Source organism: Podarcis vaucheri, assembly GCF_965113315.1.
Source record: "Podarcis vaucheri genome assembly, chromosome: 5".
In the NCBI taxonomy this organism is placed as follows: Eukaryota; Metazoa; Chordata; class Lepidosauria; order Squamata; family Lacertidae; genus Podarcis; species Podarcis vaucheri.
In genome coordinates this window covers 98915639-98937180 of record NC_138763.1, presented here as the reverse complement: position 1 = coordinate 98937180, position 21542 = coordinate 98915639, and the positions used below count along the sequence as shown (strand labels likewise).

Below are 21542 nucleotides of genomic sequence, written 5' to 3'. Positions count from 1 at the left end.
CAAGTCCCCGCGCACTGCGCTAAACTGGTGTGGAGTGGGGATTTGCTTCCATGGTGCTGGAACTCGGGTCTGCGCGCTCCAGCCCACGGACGGATCTCCGCTGGAGTGAACCGGCCCATGCAAGGTAAATCATGCTGACCCCTGATATAATCCTTCTGTTGGCCATTAAAGTGGGGGAAGACATTTTGGCAATGGAGAGGAGAACTTTCTGGGAATTTTCATTATGCATACATACAATGGCAAGGATGATGGCAGAGGCAAGAGTGATGGCAGAGGCTTTTTAAAAAAACTTATCCCATTTTTCTGAATTCCCCCTCCCCAGAAATCTCCAAATTTCCTCCCCATAGCCTCCCCATTTCCAAAGACAAAAAGTTTATGCCGCACTCCCTTCTCAGCCCTTATTTATTTAGTAATTGAAAATATTGTTTTATTGATGTCAATGTATCAGTCTACCGTTTTGCAAAGTCCCCCAATTTAGAGTTCCTGGCTTAAAATACACTGAGACTGAGATTGTTGAGATTTATGCTACTCAGATCAATAAGCTATTCTGCACCTTCTGAACTTTGTCTTGCTTCTGCTGGCGACAGCTGACTGAATGCCTCTGGAAAGCTTTTAAGCAGGGCTTTAAGGCAATGGCTCTTCCCTATCTGCTATGTTGGGTTTTCAGAGAGACTGGCTGTGGGGGGGAAATGGTGCATTTAACGGTAATGAATTATAGATTTTGGTTTTCCAATGCTGTGTATTCACTTAAAGCTCAGTCGAAGCACGTTCTTTCCCTCAGAGAATTCTGGGCACTGTAGTTTGTTAAGGGTTGCTGGGAACCATAACTCTGTGAGGGGTAAACTACAGTGCCCAGGATCCTTTGTGCTTTAAAGGTATAGTATATACTGTTAAGTTGTGGGTGAACATATCAGACAACACAGCGAATCTACAAACAGCTCTTGTTTATTCACAGGCCAGGCCAGGACAGAACTCAACTGAAGGGTTCAGTCAGCCTGCATATATAGAGCTCCAGTACAACGCAACTGTAACAATTTTCTAAAACTATCCAATCACTGAACGTCACTTTCGATCCCTTATTTGCATAACTATCTACAGTATCCCCCTGCTGGCCCAGGGTGAGAACTTCAGTACATAACATATACACAGCCTTATCCTCCTTGATAATTTATTAAATCCATTTTATAGCCCTCAGAAATGGTGATAGTCACTGCATCTTGTGGCTGTTAATGTTGGTTATGCATTGTGTGAAGAAGTAGGTCTTTTTGTGCTCGTCAGTTGACTTTGTTGGGTGACCCCAGGGACTTCGCTTTCCTCCTTTACATCCCATTCCTGCCTCTGTCTAACTTTTATATGGATTTCTGCATGTTCTGTGTGTATGTAGATCCACTGATCATGGGTAATGTACTGATACTTTGGCTGAAATCCCAAGACTAGGCTTATATGTATTTCCCCTCATTTTCCTTCATGTGCAGAACACCTGTCAATTGCTCATCAGCTACCAATTTATTTATTGTCTTTTAGCAATGTCTCTGAGTTTTTTTGATGTGTGATCCAAGGTCTGTTTACTACCAGTCTGAATCCAATAGAAAAGGACTATAGTCATATGCTGTAGCGAGAAATCTGGAACATTCTCAGCCTAAAATAGGATTAATTTGAAACATTTCATTTAGTGAAACTTTATAAGGTCCAGCTTTACTTGGCTTACTCAGCCAATGTTTGGTATGTGTTCTTCAACTTATAGAACCCCAGAATGCCTTGTATTTCCTCTAGTATTTTATAATTGCACTCATAAAGTCAGGAAAAGGGCATTGCAGAGATCTGATTCGTTCTTTTCATCTTGTGCTAAATGTATTAGCCCTAATGTTAAATTGGGCAACATCTCTGGTTTCTTGTAATTATTCTAACAAACCAAAGCAATACCATATGTAGTATTCTGTTTTGCTTTATTTTCTGGGTAGCTCTCTCTCTCTCTCTCTCTCTCTCTCTCTCTCTCTCTCCTCTCCCTCTCCCCCCCCCACAACCAGATTGCATAACAAATAATCAGACAATTTCCCTTCTTCAAACACATAGCACTTGGAAACGTGGATTCCTTCCAATGAACCCTGCAAGATCTGCATGTGTCTAGAAAATAGGACCATCAGCTGCGCCATTCAGCCTTGTCCAACCCCCCAGCGTAAGTCAAGAATTCCCACCCTTCGAAAAAGACGTAACACTTCCTTTACCATCTAAAACTTCTCTGCTTTTTCATGGATTAAGCTGTCGGTCCGACATTACCTGTACTTCCACCCCATGGCCCTGCCTTCTACGTGCATCCTTTAAACCACACTTAAAACATGTGTGCAGACATTTCTGTTAAACACATGAAGATGTGAAAATGAGCCCATATGCCCCCTGGGGATGTTGGGATGGATGGAGCTTGCATGCCCATCCCTCCCTGTCCTCTGTTTCAAGTCCACTTGTGTTCAATTAAAAGCCTGAGCAGGGCTAATTGCTCTTGCACAGTGTAGAAAGGCAATAGCAAGGCACAGAGCCACTGGAAAAGACTTTTCAGGAGCTGTATTAATTCCTACCTCTTACTATACCCATGGCCAGCCCACTCATGAGGCAAGGTGAGGTGACTACTGTTAAGTTGTGGGTGAACATATCAGACGACACAGCAATTCTTCATACAGCTCTTGTTTATTCACAGGCCAGGACAGAACTCAACTGAAGGGTTCAGTCAGCCTGCTTATATAGAGCTCCACTACAACGCAACTGTAACAACTTTCTAAAACTATCCAATCACTGAACGTCACTTTCGATCCCTTATTTGCATAACTATCTACAGTATCCCCCTGCTGGCCCAGGGTGAGAACTTCAGTACATAACAACTACCTCAGGCAGCAGATCCACAGGGGCAGCAGATCCTGATGTAGATCTTCACTCACTTTTTCTTCCCTTATGGGGAGGGAGGTTCCATCTTGTGATTTGCCTCAGGTGCCAAAATGTATTGGGCTGGCCCTGCCTCTACAGGTCATTGATTTCATCTGTGAAGCCCTCACTACCAGGCAGGGCCAGTTTTTAAAATATATATAGGGCCTGGCCGTCTATGAGAAATATACCGCAATTCTGGCCTCCAGGTTTGTGTCTGTAGAGGAGAGTGGCCCTTGAGGGAAAGTTTGGCTGTTCTTGCTTTGAGTATTAATGGATGTGGGTTATTGTTTCCCTCTTGTAGCTCCTGCGTGTGGTTCCTGTGAAATTCCAAGATTACGAAGGGATTCTGAGCAGTGTTGCCCGTTCTACGAATGCGGTGAGTCTCTGGGGGAGGTCGTATGCACAGACCCTCCAAGTGTCCCTATTTTCCAGGAACGGCCTTGATTTAAAGAAGCCATCCCGCTTTCTGATTTGATCCTGGATGAAATATACTCGGAGTTGAGTGTGGATTTCATGCTCCTTATTCAGCTCATAGTAGTGAGGAATGAAAGTTCCCCCAAAATATCTGCTTTATATACATTATTTACACAATGGGCCGCACGTGATTGGCTAATTCCTGGATTCTCCTGTAGGCCAATCAGGTTGTGGATTCACTTCCACCTGAAGCTGGATTGGGTGGCTCATGCGGACCAATCATACTGATGCATTGCTCTAGGACCAATCAGACTGCTGCATTTGGATCCCATTCAACTCAGTACATAACACTGGAATTTCCCGCTTTTCCTTATTTTCATTAGAGAAATGTGGGAGGGTATGGAGTTATCCAACCCCCAAGCCACCTGAAGGCAAGCCTGTGTAGGGAAGGTTTTTCCCCGAATGTTTATATATGTTGTGTTTTTATACATGTTGGAATGTTATATATGTTGTGTTTTTATATATGTTGGAAGCTGCCTGGAATACTGGGGCAACCCAGTAAGATATGTGGGGTATAAATAGTAAAATTGTGTGGCCATGCGGAGACCCCCCCGACCCCAGGCGACCCCCAGGAGGAATAATGACTCATGACAACGTGCTATGGGATTGAAATTGGCCGCAACTTTATTACATTCTCAGATGTAGGGAGACCTTGGCTTAGGCATTGGGCGTTTCTACCTCCCAGACCCCAGCTGGGGAACATCAGGGTTATCCAAACTGTGTGGGGATTGGGCTGGCTCTGAAAATGCGTAACGCTTGATTCCTTCCATTTTCTGTTTTCTGTTTTTAGTCTGCGACCTGGTCAGTTGCAAAATGCCCGCTGTTCCTCATTGTGAAGATGGTCTCCAGCTTTTGCAGACGAATCCTGGAAAATGCAGGCCAGATTATGCATGTGGTAAAATTCCTTTGAAACATCAAATACTGGTTTTACTTACTTATGCAATTCTTTCTGGCACATGTTTGTGTGTTTATGTGTATGTATGAGCATATGAGATGTGCTCTGTGAGCTCCATGTACTTGATTTCTTTTTGTGGTGTTTATCTTAATTGCTGGTGGTGGTTCTGTGTTTTTTTTTTAAATGATTATTTGTTTTTGCTTGTTTCTTAATAAACTAATTACTGTTTTCACATTGTATTCACTGCCCTGAGAACGTTAGCGTTTGGGCAGCATAGAAATACTGTTCTTAAAGAAAAACTGCAAATGCTCCTTTTGCAGCTGGCTTGTTGCATAGCCTTGTTTGTTTCTGGATTTTTTGTTTCCTAGTGTGCAAAAAAGAGGATTGCAACCCACAGCCAATTGCTCCCTGCCCACCTCACCGGAAGCTGACTATTAAGAAGACTCAGTGCTGTGATGAATTTCAGTGTACTTGTGACTGTGTCAATTCAACAGTGGCCTGCCCTGCTGGATACTTATCAACAACTCTCACTAATGACTGTGGCTGCACATCTAACACCTGCAACCCCGACAAGGTAATAATAATAATAATAATAATAATAATAATAATAATTTATTATTTATACCCCACCCATCTGGCTGGGCCTCCCCAGCCACTCTGGGCGGCTTCCAAAAAAACATTAAAATACTGTAATACATCAAACATTAAAAGCTTCCCTAAACAGGGCTGCCTTCAGATGTCTTCTAAAAGTCCTGTAGTCCAGGGGGACATTTGGGTTGCAGAGATAGCCTGTTCCCGGCTTTCCGCTTATCCACATGTTCACCCTTGGCTGACCTATGCTGGTGCCCTGGGTCAGCGCTACCTGCAAGGGTGTATGGAGCTAATCTAACCAGAGCCTATGCAACCAGTCACTTGCTGTAATCAATAAAGTTGTGGCCTAAATTCTGCCAAAAACCAAACCAAAATGTGAGTCTTGTCTGAATTTATTTAAGGGGGAGGTTAAAAGGTCTGAACACACAAAGGAATTCTTGCTTTCCTTGCAACCCAGCAAAATCCCATGAGAACACTTGGTGTGCAGTTTTCTGTGAAGTAAGTGTCATGTTTTAATTATTGGCAGGTTTGCGTCCATCAAAATGTTGTCTATCCTATTGGGAAGATTTGGGAGGAAGGCTGCACAGAATGTTCCTGCACAGATATGGAAGATGCTGTTACAGGGCTTCGAATTACGGAATGCCTTGAGAAGGAGTGCAATAAGATTTGTCCACCGGTATGTAAAACTCCAAAATCTTCATTCGAATAGCAGTTCTGTCTAATAGGGAAATTGCAGCCTTGCATAACTGCTGCGAAGCAGATGGCCTAAAGGCGGCAAGGCTGTTCTTAGAAAGCACCCATCGTCTTATGGCCCTGTTAGTCTTCTGTAGGGATGGGAAAGAAATTCGATTCAGACCCAATTTGCACATTTGGAAACAATATGAGAACTTCTTTGAAGTTCACATTTCTCCAATATACTATGGTAAAATACCATAAAACGCAGATATTAGTGAAAGCAAAATTAAAAATGCACTATATTATAGAAAATGCCTTACAGAACCTTGTAAACAAGCATGTTAGGAGAAATTAGCATTAAAATGCTGGTGGTTTTCATGATTCTCAAACTGATGTGGAAATGTGAAGAAGTGAATTTAAGGTCGGAAAAATGAGAAACTGAGAGAAACAGAAAATGGGCAGATTCACCCATCACTGAACTTCTTTCCCTTTCCCACTGCAGCTTCTACTCTAAACGGAATGGTTGGCTGATTTGCATACCTAACACTTTATATTTGTTGGTCTTTGGTAACAAAGTAGTTTAGTTTCATTTCATAACTACCGACCGGTGAGCTTGACATCGATATGAGGCAAGGTCCTAGAACAGATAATTCAACAGTCGGTCTGTGAGCACTTAAAAAAGGATGCTGTGATTACTAAGATACAGCATGGGTTTCTCAGAATTAAGTCATCCACCCATCTTCAAAATTTGCAGTTAGCTGTTTGGTGCTACAAAACGTCAAGTTCAAAATAATCTAACAAAATATAAAATACCAAATATATAAAATATTTTTAAAAAACTGCTAAAATATTCAGTGTGAAGACTTGTGCAGTACAGTAATAATTTCACTTGCGAAGCTGTAAGCATAGCAAACATAAAAAGGCATTCAGAGTTGAACCACACACTTGGCTCTTAATTTCCTGGCTGTCGACACAAACAAGGAAACATGCAACGGGACATAATTTTTCTCCTCTAATAGCAAAAAGCACAAAAGGTCATCAAAAGGTAACTTCTAAAAGTGGATCTGAGGCTTTTAAAACCATATTTGGTATGGTTTGCCTTCCTTCTGCTCCCTGGAGTGAGGCCTCATTGTTCATGGCACACAATGTAGGACACTGAACATATATCGCGTGGGGACCTGTGCTAGCTCTGGCGCAACTGGGCGTGGGAACTGTTCCTTCACAGTCTCCTCTTAACCTAAAACTTTTTCCATGGTTTCATTCCCCTCCAGACCATAATGTAGAAGAAGACCTAGACCTGCACATTTTCTCAGTTGTGCAATAAAACAAATTCATTAATACATCGCAAACCAGTGTTGTATTAAATGTTCCTAGCCAAGTTATAAAATCTGACACCTATTGCTTGACTAATATTAATAAAGCAATTTAAACTCTGGCTTCTGTTGTTTTCTGCGAGGCCAGTTGCCAGTTACAGTTGGTTTCACGCTCCAGATTCCCTGGCGCTGTGTGGGTTGTGGCAGGTAGTAAAAAAGTTAAGAACTGACACCAAGAAAACTCCTTTGCAGACGATCTAGTATGCAGCCAACAGAATTTAATAACAGGCTAGCACTGCACACTTCTTGTGCACATGAGCAGAGCTGGTAAGATGTTTGCTGGATTTTCAAAAACTCGAGGTGCTGCCAAATCTCATTTTAAACTCCCTTTACTTTAAAGAGCAGGTTTGCTGGGGGCACTTTTGCTAGGGAGCCACTTTAAAAAAAATAAAAAAATCCACAAATGATTATGAGCTATCCACACCCCCTATTGTCAGTTTTAAAACCATTTTCATTCCAATCCCCAAAACAGATTTTTAAACTCCAGGGTGCTTAAAATGCAGCAGGAGAAGTTCTGTGGCGGAAACTCAGAGGGGAAAAAAAGTCCAAAAAGTCCAGGTGTGTTCACAGATGGTTCCTGTGTGCTCTTTTGGATCACGGACATTATAACTTTTAGCTGGGAAGTCCAAGGGACAGTGTAAAAATTATTTGTTGCAGGAGGGATGTTTTTCTGCTCTAAACCAAATCCACCTTCTACTTCTAAAACATTAAATTCAGAATGTTTCTTTGCTGAGGAGTACTAAAATGTTTTATCTGAGGATTTAAACCTAGATAAGATTTTCAGTTTTTGCTAAAGCCTTCGCTTGCTTTCCTTGCGGGTGGCGCTGAGGGTTAAAGCACTGTGCCGCTTGGGCTTGCCGATCAAAAGGTTGCCGGTTCGAATCTCTGCAATGGAGTGAGCTCCTGTTATTCGGTCCCAGCTCCTGCCAAATTAGCAGTTCAAAAGCACGCCCACAAGTGCAAGTAGATAAATAGGTACCGCTCCGGCGGGAAGGTAAACGGCATTTCTGTGTGCTGCTCTGGTTCACCAGAGGCAGCTTAGTCATGCTGGCCGCATGACCCGGAAAAACTGCGAACAAACGTCGGCTCCCTCGGCCAGTATAGCTAGATGAGCGCCGCAACCCCAGAATTGTTCATGACTGGACTTATTTGTCAGGGGTGCCTTTACCTTTACCTTCCTTGAAATACAGGGTTGTCTTTTTCAAATGAGAGATGAAATAGTATTTTCTGTATATACCCTCAGCCGGGGAAGCCAAGGTGGCCTCCTCTAGATATTGTTGGGCCTGCAGCTTGGCATCCTAGATCTTTGGACACACTGCTTGGGGCTTATGAGAGTTATAACCCCACACAGTATGGAGGACACCATGTTGACTTCCCCTTCCCTAAGCCATAGGTTCGAGTCAGGGCCAACACTTGATAGAATGAAAGCCTCGGCAAAAGACTGGTTCAGAAGCTGCTCTCAAAATGAGTGGCAGCATAGAATCCTATCTCCCTCTTGTCTGTTTCAGCAACCCCCCAATATATATTTTTTTAAAAAAACTGCTGCCAAGCATGAAGCCGAGCTTAGCTGGACCTCAGTGCCTGTCTCCATCTCCTCTTGCTCCAGCTGAGGATGAGAAGGAGGCAGCGGCAGAGAGTATATGCCCATGCTGCCCAGGGCGGGCGCGCTCCCGAGGGTGGCGTGGTATGGAGGGTTCTCTCCCAGGCCTGGGCTAGCCGCTCTGGCACCCGGAGCGGTGCACGCGCACTGCAGCCGGGGGCGGGGCGAGCCACCCATGGGGGCGGAGCGAGCCGCGGTTCCCAAGCCTCCCCCAAGCTGTCAAAATGAAGAGGGAAGGGCAGAATGCCACCAGGAAAGCGGCACAGCTCCTTCCCTTACCCCGACGGCTCGAGGTAGGCTTCGGAGTTGTGGGCAGGGGGCGGCGCACCGAATGCCACCCCCCTCAGTGAGGGCACCTGGGGCAACCCGCTCCCACCGCCCCCCTTCCTACACCCTGGAAGGAGGAGGAAGCAATCTCTAGCTGGTGGCGGCGGCAGGAGATGGAGGAAGAGGCACCAGTGATGGAAGCCACGCTGCTGCCATGTTCCTGGACACCCCAACATCCTGATGCAGGGAACCCCCGCAATCTATCTCACAAGTTGGCTCTGCACTAATTATACACTAATTATGCTGAAGTGCTGATTGTTGGGTACGATGAGCAATGAATTCAGGGTCAAGCGGTCTTCTGATTCCTTCACAAAATACAAAGGAACAACTCCTAATCTGTGTGGATGATGAGGTTAGCATGTACCTCCATACATTCTGGGCTCGCTTGCAAGAAACACTTACTGTGTAGCAGAATTTTCAGAAAAGAACTTCTAGGGCAGGCATAGGCAAACTCGGCCCTCCAGACGTTTTGGGACTACCACTCCCATCATCCCTGACCACTGGTCCTGTTAGCTAGGGATCATGGGAGTTGTAGTCCCAAAACATCTGGAGGGTCAGATTTGCCTATGCCTGGCTTAGAAGCATACCTGCACATTTTCCTTTCATAATTAGAGACTTATCCCCTGCCCCCTTTTTAAAGGAAGCTCAGAGTCCGGTGCCTCTGCCAGGGGTGCTTTGCACCTGTAGCCATCGGATTGGTGACCCCATGTTTAAACCAACATTTAGCTTTAGAAGCAAATCAGCCTTCTGTAACACATATCAGATTGCTAATGCAGCCTTGTGAAATGGACTTTGAGCAAGGAAGCAATGATAGCTTCATTCTCCCTTTCCTTTGCAAAGTGTTGTGGGCTGGGTGGTCCATAAACCAACAAAGACGCCACATAAATCTTCTCTATCTAGCCTGCTGCTATTGCTAAGTTAGCCACAAGGTGGATAATGCCTTCTGGAGATTCGTAAGCATGATTTGTGTGCACATCTTAAAACACAGCAATCATATAAAGTTGGTGACAACTTTGAAACCCTCCGTGCAGAAACAAAATAACAAAGCATTTATTTCTTTATATGCTTTCTTGATTCTTTCTTCCTGGAAAATGCATTAATTATATATAACCACTTTTAAAGCAGAATAATTGCCCTATTCCTGATTTTCAGAAATATACACTTTAATCATACACACTTGTTGAATCATATGTAAATTGACCGTGAAATACTTCCCAACCCTTTGGACCAATGTGTGACATAGGAAAACTAGAATATTTGCTTCACGTGATGCATTATTACTGTAATAGAGGTTGACCATGAAATCTATGAGTTTAATCACTAATATTTCAGTTTGATAGTTTTATTTGAAGTCACAAAGTTCCCCCAGATGTTCAACATGAGTGTAAAAGGACTTACCATTAGATGCACTAAAGATCAAAAGGGCTTTTATTTAAAGGAATGCTAGCATTTAAAAGAAAATAGCACATTTAATTTTTAAATAAAATATTTAACAAGTTAAAAAGACAGGAATTGCCAGGATTGAAGGCATTAATACATGAAATACCAAGTCACCTTATATTTTGAAGACTTAGTATTATTCATTTATCACATTGGAAGTACTCAAAGCAGTTTGCATACATTTGCTTTATAATCATTACAACTGTGTAAGATAGGCCAGTTTTATTATCCCATATTTATAGAGGGGAAATGGAGACTGAATGGTTGCATTCAGTTGCCTTATGAGAAAGAATGTAGAGTCAGACGAAGCTTAGTAGATGTAGAGCTTTATTTTATATCACCTTCCTTTCAAACAGATATACTAGCATTCTTCCTCCCAGATTTCCCCCTTTCCTGCTAATCTGTTATAAGTCTTGGGGTAAATTAGTGTGTGCTTAGCCAATGGACGCAGGTGGCGCTGTGAGTTAAACCACAGAGCCTAGGACTTGCCGATCAGAAGGTCAGCAGTTTGAATCCCCGCGACGGAGTGAGCTCCCATTGCTTGGTCCCAGCTCCTGCCAACCTAGCAGTTCGAAAGCACATTAAAGTGCAAGTAGATAACTAGGTACCACTCCGGCGGGAAGGTAAACGGCGTTTCCGTACACTCTGGTTTCCATCACAGTGTCCCGTTGCGCCAGAAGCAGTTTAGTCCTGCTGGCCACATGGCCTGGAAAGCTGTCTGCAGACAAAGGCTAGCTCCCTCGGCCTGAAAGCGAAATAATAATAATAATAATAAATTTTATTTATATCCCGCCCTCCCCAGCCGAAGCCAGGCTCAGGGCGGCTAACAACAATAAAACAGTACAAAATGAAATGAGCGCCACAACCCCATAGTCACCTTTGACTGGATTTAACCATCCAGGGGTCTTTTACCTTTACCTTTTTACTGCCTAAACGGATGAAACTAGAGATTAAACATTTGTTACAGCTTCATTTTGAAGCAAATCAGTTCCATGACAAAGCTCAAAAGACAGGCAATAACTGGACTACATACTTCTCTGGTGTGATTTTTACAAAATGTGAAGAAAATTTCATATTTTTGGGGGGAGGACACAGAAAAGCATGTGAAGATGAATATTTAAGGCTTAAAACGCATCCAAAACACAAAATTTCAGGGGATGTGCATAAAAATGTGTGCAATTTAAAAGCAATAGTGTGTGTGTTTAATGCTCAGAAAATGAGACAGAACAAATTTACAGTTGAATACAGTGGTACCTCGGGTTACATACGCTTCAGGTTACAGACTCCGCTAACCCAGAAATAGTACCTCAGGTTAAGAACTTTGCTTCAGGATGAGAACAGAAATCGTGTTCCAGCGGTGCAGCAGCAGCGGGAGGCACCATTAGCTAAAGTGGTGCTTCAGGTTAAGAACAGTTTCAGGTTAAGAACGGACCTCCGGAACAAATTAAGTACTTAACCCGAAGTACCACTGTACATTCAACATTGGCCCAGACTGGAAACTGGCTGATGCTTCCCCTCGGCCTGAAAGCGAGATGAGCGCCGCAACCCCATGGTCACCTTTGTCTGGACTTAACCGTTCAGGGGTCCTTTACCTTTTACCCAGGAGATAAGATAAAGGCAGGAGCAACAGGAGATCTAGAATGGGCAGAGGAGGAGGGTTACCTTGTCGTGGCTCCTGTTTGCTCCATCTCTTTTGTCTGACCCAGAGAGACCTTCCTAAACTGTGGGGTTGTCCTTGCAGAGATGCCTTGCACCAGATTCCACAGCCTTCCTTCAGTCTTAGTCTGACCCCAGGTGTTTCCATATAAAGACCAGAATATGTTGTTGTTGTTGTTGCTTAGTCATTTAGTCGTGTCCAACTCTTCGTGACCCCATGGACCAGAGCACTATCGAGAACACTATCCAACCATCTCGTCCTCTGCTGTCACCTTCTCCTTGTGCCCTCCATCTTTCCCAACATCAGGGTCTTTTCCAGGGCGTCTTCTCTTCTCATGAGGTAGCCAAAGTATTGGAGCCTCAGCTTCACGATCTGTCCTTCCAGTGAGCACTCAGGGCTGATTTCCTTCAGAATGGATAGGTTTGTTCTTCTTGCAGTCCATGGGACTCTCAAGAGTCTCCTCCAGCACCAGAATTCAAAGGCATCAATTCTTCCATGATCAACCTTCTTTATGGTCCAGCTCTCACTTCCATACATCACTACTGGGAATACCATAGCTTTAACTATACGGGCCTTTGTTGACAAGGTGATGTCTCTACTTTTTAAGATGCTGTCTAGGTTTGTCATTGCTTTTCTCCCAAGAAGCAGGCAATGGCATTAAAAAAAGCAATTCAAACAAAGCTATAATAACACTCGAAACACAGATATGTCCAAAAACCACCAGGAAAAAGAAAAATAGTTTCAGCAGTTGGCGGTAAGCAAGTAGTGAGACTTTGGTAGGCTTCTTTGAGCGCATTGTTCCATAATATGAGTATTGTCTCCCAAAAAACCCCAATTCTGGCTTTACAAGTAGAAAGAACATGGTGAAAAGTGCAAGTGTTGTCCTCGGTCTCACTGTTGGATTGTACTTGTTTTGGCAAAGCAAGTCAAAAGAGTTATTGTAACAGAATATGTGCAAGTCTCCCCACAGCTGCTGCTTATTATTACTCCCAAATCACCTGCTCAAACCTAGAAAATTACATAAAACGTTGCCTCCTGGGACAAGTATTATTATTATTTCCCCCCACAAGTCTCGTAGATAGTGATCTTCATGCTGTCCATATGACCAACTTTAGGAATATTTATCACAGGAACATCTTGTGTTTTAAATCTTCGTTGAATTTCTAAATCCCAACAGCATAATACAATTGGATAAACAATACAAGGAAAGCAGACATTCTGACGGTGAAAACATCCAGGTTAGCAAAAAAGCTGAGGTGACAGAATCACCACAAATTTGACTGTAGCAGATGCAAAGCTTTCTACCACTTTCTGTACATTGTTCTCATGTAATCATTTTGAAAAGGGACAGGAAACTCTCTTAGATTTAATTAATTTATGTTCCCTAGTATCAGAAGTATTTACAGTGGTGCCTCGCAAGACGAAAAGAATCCGTTCTGCGATTCTCTTCGTCTAGCGCAGGTGTCTGCAACCTTTAAGACAAAAAGAGCCACTTGGACCCATTTCCGAAGGAAAAAAAACCTGGGAGCCGCAAAACCATTGCGACATTTAAAACAAATATATCTCCGGAGCCGCGATCTGACAGCGGGCGGGAAGGTGACGTCGGGACGGTGCGTGACTAACGCACGCACCGCCCCCATGTGATGCCACAGCCAGTACAGCGCCCGCCACAGTGGGGAGTCTCGGGGCGCACAATGCGCCTCCTCCCCTCGCTAGTATCCGCCCCGGAGCCGCGGCAAAGGTGTAAAAGAGCCACATGCGGCTCCGGAGCCGCGGGTTGCAGACCCCTGGTCTAGCAGTTTTTTCGGCTTGCAAAGCAAGCCCATTGAAGGATTAGCAGATTAGCGCTATTAGCGCTTTTAGCGGCTGTCAGGGGTACAGGGGCAGAGGCACAGGGAAGGCAGGAAATGGAGAGCGATGGAGAGGAATCCCAGGATAGCGAGGAGGAGGATAGCAATGACGCAGGGGATTCCATGAGTCTCTCCAGTGAATCAGAGGATTCCCAGAAGGGGGCGCCTGTGGTAAGGGCAAGGGGAGCCCCAGGGGGAAAGTGTCAGGAGTGGGGGGCCAGCAGGGGACCCCAAAGCGGCAGCTGGTAATCAGGGCCAGCCTCCCCACCAGAGCGCAGCGAGGGAGGGGGAGGTTCCAGTGTGTCAGAGGGAGCAGCTCCGGTGACAGAGAAAGAGGAGGGATCAGAGCAAGCCGTTCTCCCGGAAGGGGGGGAAGGCAGTGAGGAGAGTAGCATAACTGTCAAAAAAGGAAGGTCAGAAGTTGGGGGCGCGCGCCAAGTTCAAATGAGGAGGCGCGCGGGAGAACAGGGAGCCCGGAGGAGGAGGGGCCAGGTCCCAAAGCCCGCAGGAGGGGGCAGGAGCAGTCTGGAGACTCCGCTTCAGGAGAAAGCAGGAGGGGAGGAACCCCGGCGGGCAGAAAGACCCTGCGGAAAAGGAAAGAGAGAAAAAGGTGGAGCAGCGTTAGCTTATTAAACTGGTGTAGGGGAGGGACCGATTCAGAGGGGACTTCTAATGTCTAGGGGAAAGAGACGCGGGGCTGCACGCCTCGGTTGTGGAACCAATAATGAACTGCAATAAACATCCTTGTATATAAGAAGAGCTTGGCGTTGGTCTTTTGTGAGCTGAGACCTGAGGCAGCCCTGACAGCAGTTTTTAGCGGCTTATCTGCTGATCGGATCAGCTGATAAGCGGCTTAGCGGCTTAGAAAAAGGGGGGAGGGAGGAAAACCCAGTAGGAACTCGCAAGACATTGTCGTCTTGCGAAACAAGCCCATAGGAAATTCGTTTTGCGAAGCACCTCCAAAACGGAAAACTCTTTCATCTAGCGAGTTTTCCGTCTTGCGAGGCATTCGTCTTGCGGGGCACCACTGTAAATGCTTTAGTTTACAATAATCTGTTCATACTGCTTTGGTTTATCATAACCTGTGGATTTGGCACTGTTCTATCTATTAGATGATGATGATAATGATTTACTTATTAAATTTGTATACCACCTTCCATCCAAATAATACAAGGCAGTTTCCAACATAAACATACAAAATGAGAACACAAAATACATAATAAAACAAACACAAACTAATAACCCCCTCCCACAAACACAGTTAAAAGGCCACAGATTAAAAGGCCAAAGGCCTGGTTATAGAGGAAAATTTTTGCCTGCCACTTAAAGATAGGTAATGATGCTGTCTGGGGAGAGCATTCCACAGCTGGGGAGCCACTGCAGAAAAGGCCTTGTTCTCGTGTTGTCACTCTATGGATCAGATGGTGATTGCAGGGTCTGGGTTGGTTCATAAGGGGAGAGGTGATCCTTGAGGTAGATCATACGAAGATAATATAAAGAATGAATGGTTAATAAGAATGGGGCATGTAGCAGGATATGGCAAACACAGTGAAACCAAGATATAGAATAGGTACCTAGAAGTACCTGGGTTAAAAATCTGGATGGCAAAAGACGCTGGGGAAATGGCTGAATATGTATACAGTGGTACCTCTAGATGCGAACAGGATCCGTTCCGGAGCCCCGTTCACATCTAGAAGCAAACGTAACCCGTGTCTGCGCGTGTGCAGGTCACGTTTCTGCGCTTCTGCGCATAGTATGACGTCATTTTGAGCGTCTGCGTATGCGCAAGCGGCAAAACCCGGAAGTAACACGCTCCGTTGCTTCCGGGTTGCCGTGGAGGGCAACTCGGACGCGCTCATCCCAAAGCACATTCAACCCGAGGGATGACTGTATAGCAAGTTATTTCAGTGTAGATGTATTTACTGAGGTTTCAGAAGGGCCTTAGCAGGGGTGATTGGAGAGTGAGCTCACTGCTCTGGTTGCTTCCTTTGCAAGAGATATTAGGTTCTTCATCAGGAGTCAGCAAACTTTTTCAGCAGGAGGCCGGTCCACTGTCCCTCAGATCATGTGGTGGGCCAGACTATATTTTGAAGGGGGAAAAATGAACGAATTCCTATGCCCCACAAATAACCCAGAGATGCATTTTAAATAAGAGCACACATTCTACTCATGTAAAAACACCAGCCAGGCCCCACAAATAACCCAGAGATGCATTTTAAATAAAAGGACACATTCTTTTTATGTAAAAACATGCTGATTCCTGGACCATCCACAGGCTGGATTTAGAAGGCGATTGGGCCGGATCTGGTCCCTGGGCCTTAGTTTGCCTGCCCATGCTCTACGTCGTCACTTTTGGGGGATGGGATCTGCTGGAGGGGACCTGCAACTGGGGCAGGGGGAGAGAGACAGACATGGAAGGAGGGGGAGAATGGGGACGCACATCAGTATGGACATGCCAGATCCTACTCTTGCCTAGGTTCACACAAAACCACCCCGTCAGGTACAGCTGTCAGGGCAGAATGGGAGCAAGGATCTGCTCTCAGGGCTTGCCAAAAGGTGCACCTTAAATAAAAAACACAGCTTAATTTTAAAAAAAAATGCTTGCCAATGGTTAACTAGGATTAGTTATCTCTCTAGTTGCATGTGTTAACTCTGTAGTTAATGTTTGAGGGCAACTGTAATTGACAATTCCTCCCCTCCCCCCCGCCCCAGAAAGGAACTAAACTAATTTCTAACTCATCTTTGTTTCTATTGTACAATCAGAATGTCTTTTATTCCATTCCCACCCCCTAGGGATATAAGTATGAGAACAAGGAAGGAGCATGTTGTGGGAAATGTCTCAAGATGATGTGCGACGAGGTATCACACTGGTCTCCGGGAGATGAAGATGTCCATTGGCATGAGGTCAGTCTGTCGGTTGGACCATGGAAAGGGCACGGCTGACATCTTCCCCCACTTATATATCACCATAATTAGACCTCGTCCAAGAGTACACCAACTACAGGGTAGTGACTGTTGGGTGTCTAAAATGTTGGGATAGCCCCACAAAGTCCTGCACTGATCCTGACAAGGCCTGAAAGCCTTGGGCACCTCAGCACTAGGTCTCAGCTGGCGAGTCCCATAGGGGTTATATATTCAACACCAGATATAAACACAATTGGGACTCCTAAAAAGTGAAGAACATGGTGGTGGCACCCCATGGAGAAGCCACATGGGGCATAATTGAGAAACTAACCCTCTTTCTGCCTTTGCCCGGCCAGGTTTTGGTGATACAAGGCAGATTAACGCTATCAAGTGTTGTCATCCTGATAGCATCCTTGGCAGCTGTTTTCTAATGACTGCTTGACATTTAGCAACAGCAAGGCCTAAGGCAGGCATAGGCAAACTTGGACCTCCAGATGTTTTGGGACTACAGCTCCTATCACCCCTGACGACTGTTCCTGTTAGCTAGGGATGTTGGGAGTTGTAGTCCCAAAACATCTGGAGGGCCGAGTTTGCCTATGCCTGGCCTAAGGGCTGGCTGACACGGTCGCCACAGTTTGCTTGGATGGGAGAAGACAACTGCCTATTTCTCCCTCCACTTTAAAAGAGGAAGGCAGTCTTCATTCCACAGAAGTCCTTTTCCTGTGATTCCTTTACAGGTTGGCTCTGAGTGGCAGTCACCATCTGATCCATGCATCGTCAGAGAATGCGTCCGGGTGAATGAGGAGGTGTTTATTCAGACAAAGAACGTCTCGTGCGCCCAGGCACAGCAACCCAGTTGTCCATTTGGAACTGAATTGCACTGTGGCCGAACAACTGGCTGCTGTCCTACATGCCACTGTGGTACGGAATGGTCTGTCACGCAAAAAAGGGATCACCAGTTTCTTGTTTATTTCCTACGAGGAAAAGTGGTCCGACAGTCAAAGTTAAGCAGTTGGCTTGGGCTGTATGACTTGGGCTACAAACTCAACAGTTCGCTTTCTGTTTTGTTTTTGTGTGACATCAAGAACATACTGATGCCACTATTTATGCTTTTTTCCCTCTCTAGCATCACTCACTTTCCCACTTTCCTCCTCAGCCCAAACTCACTTTTGCTTTTTTTATTTTTTATTTTTGCACAGTTCTTTTTGGACACACAATTGCCTTGTAGAATTCATTGCCCCAGGATGTTTTTTCATGGCGGAGAAGACGACTGACTAAGCACTTTACAGCACCATTTCGTTGCCTAACAGTTCTGGAAGCAAAAACAGGCTGCGCAAAATAATATAGCAGTTTCTGCTTCCTTGGGAAATCAGTGGTCCATTTCAGAATCCTCAATGTGGCCTGTTCCATTATGAGGTGGTCTGAGGGCTTTGTGCTGCCTCTGCTTCTTCACTCCTCTCTAAAATGGTATACCACTTAGGGATTTGTTTATTTTTTAAGGAACTGTTGATAAATGGTAATAACCAGCTAAATAAAAACAGGGTATCCAGCTACCCACAGCCTGAGCAGCTAGCGCCTGGGACTCCTTGCCACCAGCACTTTCAACACAGATAGAGCAAGTCTCTGGGAGCAATAGGACTTGATGTTCCATTGCTCCCAGAGGGAATCATACAGAACAAATGTGTTATCTGCCCCATGTATAGCACAATGCAGCAATGAGGTTACCAGGCCCCAGATAGCCTGATGGGGTGGAGCTGGGGCATCCGCCAAAGCTGGCGGGAGGCGCCCTATGTCATGGGAGCGATCTGTGCCACCAATGACAGCAATGGATCCGGGAGTACCCCCAGCTATGAACCTGATCCTTCAGGGACAGTGTGGCCCCATCTAGTCCATCACTGCAGTCAAGAATGGCCATAGCCAGATGTGTTTGAGATGAACAGGAGAAATAGGGCTGCATGCCATCTGCATATGGGTGACAATGCACTCCAGATGACACCATGGAAATGCAGAATATAGATTATTATCATCCTTATGGTTGCGTTGAAGGTACTCATGCTAATGGACACCCATTTTCTCTTGTAGAACCTGTAAGCGGCTGTGTTTTGAATGGCACCGTTCTTGCGGTAAGATAATAGCTGGTCAACTTTTGAAATGATCTTCACTTCAACCCCCTACAGTGCAGGAATCTCAGTTAAAGTTTACATGACAGATAATCGAGATAACCTCTGCTTCAGAAACCTCCAAGGAAAGAGAGCCCACCACTTTCCGAGGGAGTCTTTTCCACTGTCAGACAGCTCTTCTTGTCAGAAAGTTCTTCCTGATGAATCTCCTTTCTTGTAACTTGAAGCCATTGGTTTGGGTCCTACCCTCCAGAGCAGGAGAAAATAAACTTCTCCCATCTTCCATGGGACAGTCCTTTACATAACTAAAGATGGCTATCATATTTCATCTTATCCAGGCTAAACATACCCAACCCTTTCCACTGTTCCTCTGTTTCCAGACTCTTGATCATTTTACTTGCACCAGAAGTGGAACCATAAATTGAAGAGTTTTTCCATACAATTATTCCCTTTGATTGACCAGGGAATAAACTCTCATCTCCTCTTCTGGGTTTTCTCCTTCTTCTCTGGCTTTCTAAGCACTTGAGTGACATGTCCCTGTTTGATTTCGCTACCCCTATTACCATGAAAAGGGACGCGGGTGGCGCTGTGGGTTAAACCACAGAGCCTAGGGCTTGCCGATCAGAAGGTCAGCGGTTTGAATCCCCGTGACGGGGTGAGCTCCTGTTGCTCGGTCCCAGCTCCTGCCAACCTAGCAGTTTGAAAGCATGTCAAAGTGCAAGTAGATAAATAGGTGGTGGGAAGGTAAACGGCGTTTCCATGCACTGCTCTGGTTCGCCAGAAGCGGCCACATGACCCGGAAGCTGTATGTCGGCTCCCTCGGCCGATAAAGCGAGATGAGCGCCGCAACCCCAGAGTCGGTCACGACTGGACCTAATGGTCAGGGGTCCCTTTACCTTTTTATTACCATGAAAAGGAACTGAGACCAAGGGACTTTCCTTGCAACATTAGCATTTTCCTCCATGGGGGGAATGTCTGTGGAAAAGGGAAGCTCGCTCTGAAAGCAAAAAAAAATCCAAAAGGATTACAGAGAAGATGCCGGAGAAGCAGTTTGGTTGTTCGAAAAGTGCTTCATTATGTTTCAATCCAATCTGGAGCCCCAGCAGAAGTTTTTAAGTAAGAATACAATTGCCCGCAAATCTAATTAAGGCATCAAAAGCTAGGGGGGCCACTAGGGGGCGCATCAGAAGATGGCTGACAATAACATCTCTCCGACCCACACGAGATAATTTGGAGGCTATGATGGGAGTAATTAGTCTCCCTAACCCCCCCCCCAGGATGGTGGTGGGGACTGCCCTTGCCTGCTGTGCCCTATACCACCCCCGAATTTGTGGGGGTGGGGGCACTGGGCACAAAGCCCTCCTGTGGGATTCCGGCACGCCTGGACACCGTCCCTGATCCACGCCACTAGCTGCAAGAACTTCAAAAGAAACAATTTGTATGAAGGAATGCACATATTTCAAGGAAGGAGGGGGAGTAAAGACTGCTAACAGAAGAGATCTCTGATAAAACAAGACAAGAATAAATCATGAGAAGATACGCCAAGATACGGTATGGCAAATGACTGATGGGGGGAGGGGGGGAAAACTTTCCTTTATTTCCTTATGTGATTAAACAAGAATCCCCTCCCCTCACGAGTCAGAAATGTCGTTTTAAGGACTTAAGCTGTGGATTTAAGGCTGTGTGGAGATAAACTTTCGAACCAAAGCATGTTTTAAGAAGAGCGTGGAATGTATAAGAGCTTTGGAATGACGCAGTTAAAAATGCCGCCACCATATTGGGAAGTTCTGACGGAGGTCTTGAGTCTGGGAGGAGAAATAGAGAAATAGAGCTGCTTTTATATTGTGGGTGAAACTCCTCAGAGGGACTTAAGTTTTGCGAGATTAATGATGGAAAGAGCGATGTTACCTATGAAGGCGATGATATATGGAAACCATCTCGATTTGAAGATTGGAAGAACGGAAAAATTCACACAGGATTAATATTGGTGTTTATCGGCTTAAGGAGACTATCAGAAGAGATCATAAAGAAAAAAGAGAAAATATATGAACAAGATGTGATGTGGAAACAGCAAGATAAGACTGGATAGAATTATGAACTCTGTTTGGACTGATTTGGTCTGATTTGGGCATTAATGCAGTAGCAAGAAGAGGATCAGAATTCCCCTTCGGATCTTGAAATATGGGTCCCCCCAACAAAATTTCAAATTCGGCTTTGTAATTCGGAATTTATGTGATGTGATTTAATTTTATTTGATTGGCCGGTTAATAAAAAATTATTTTTAATAAATAAATTAAAAAAAGCTTTGCCCAGAGAGCCAGAGAGGGAATCAGAGAAAGGCAAATTAGGATAGGACAGAGAAAGACAGGAAAAGGAAGCGGGGGAGGGGTAGAGAGAGGGAGAAGGCTAGGAAAATAATTTTTTAATCATTCTTATTAGCTCTATCTAAGGCCCAGTATTAGTCCTTCATTATTATAACTGCTTCAGGGGCATTTATCTGTTTATAGTGCAATTCCATGCATGTCTACTCAGAAGAAAATCCTACTGAATTCATGGCAATGTATTCCTAGATAAGGCAGTATAGGATTGCAGCTTTGTTTGTTCGTTCTAAAAGTTGTGTCCTGTCTTCATTCGCCAGTTGGAATGTCCAGGACAAAAGTGCAAAAAACTAAAACTTTGCAAAACTAGAAAAAAAAACAATAGCACTGCAAAAACTCTCA

General features: G+C 44.8%; 1 protein-coding gene across 1 annotated transcript in view; it reads left to right on the top strand.

The window, feature by feature from the left end:
* Nucleotides 1-21542, top strand: part of VWF (von Willebrand factor) — a 155897-nt gene that overhangs the window by 117031 nt on the left and 17324 nt on the right. Inside the window, exons 39-46 of the mRNA XM_082222998.1 lie at nucleotides 2074-2176; nucleotides 3218-3292; nucleotides 4181-4285; nucleotides 4654-4859; nucleotides 5403-5552; nucleotides 16592-16702; nucleotides 17440-17623; nucleotides 18785-18825. Of these exons, the coding sequence (XP_082079124.1) occupies nucleotides 2074-2176; nucleotides 3218-3292; nucleotides 4181-4285; nucleotides 4654-4859; nucleotides 5403-5552; nucleotides 16592-16702; nucleotides 17440-17623; nucleotides 18785-18825 (975 nt within the window). The remainder of the gene's footprint in view (nucleotides 1-2073; nucleotides 2177-3217; nucleotides 3293-4180; nucleotides 4286-4653; nucleotides 4860-5402; nucleotides 5553-16591; nucleotides 16703-17439; nucleotides 17624-18784; nucleotides 18826-21542) is intronic.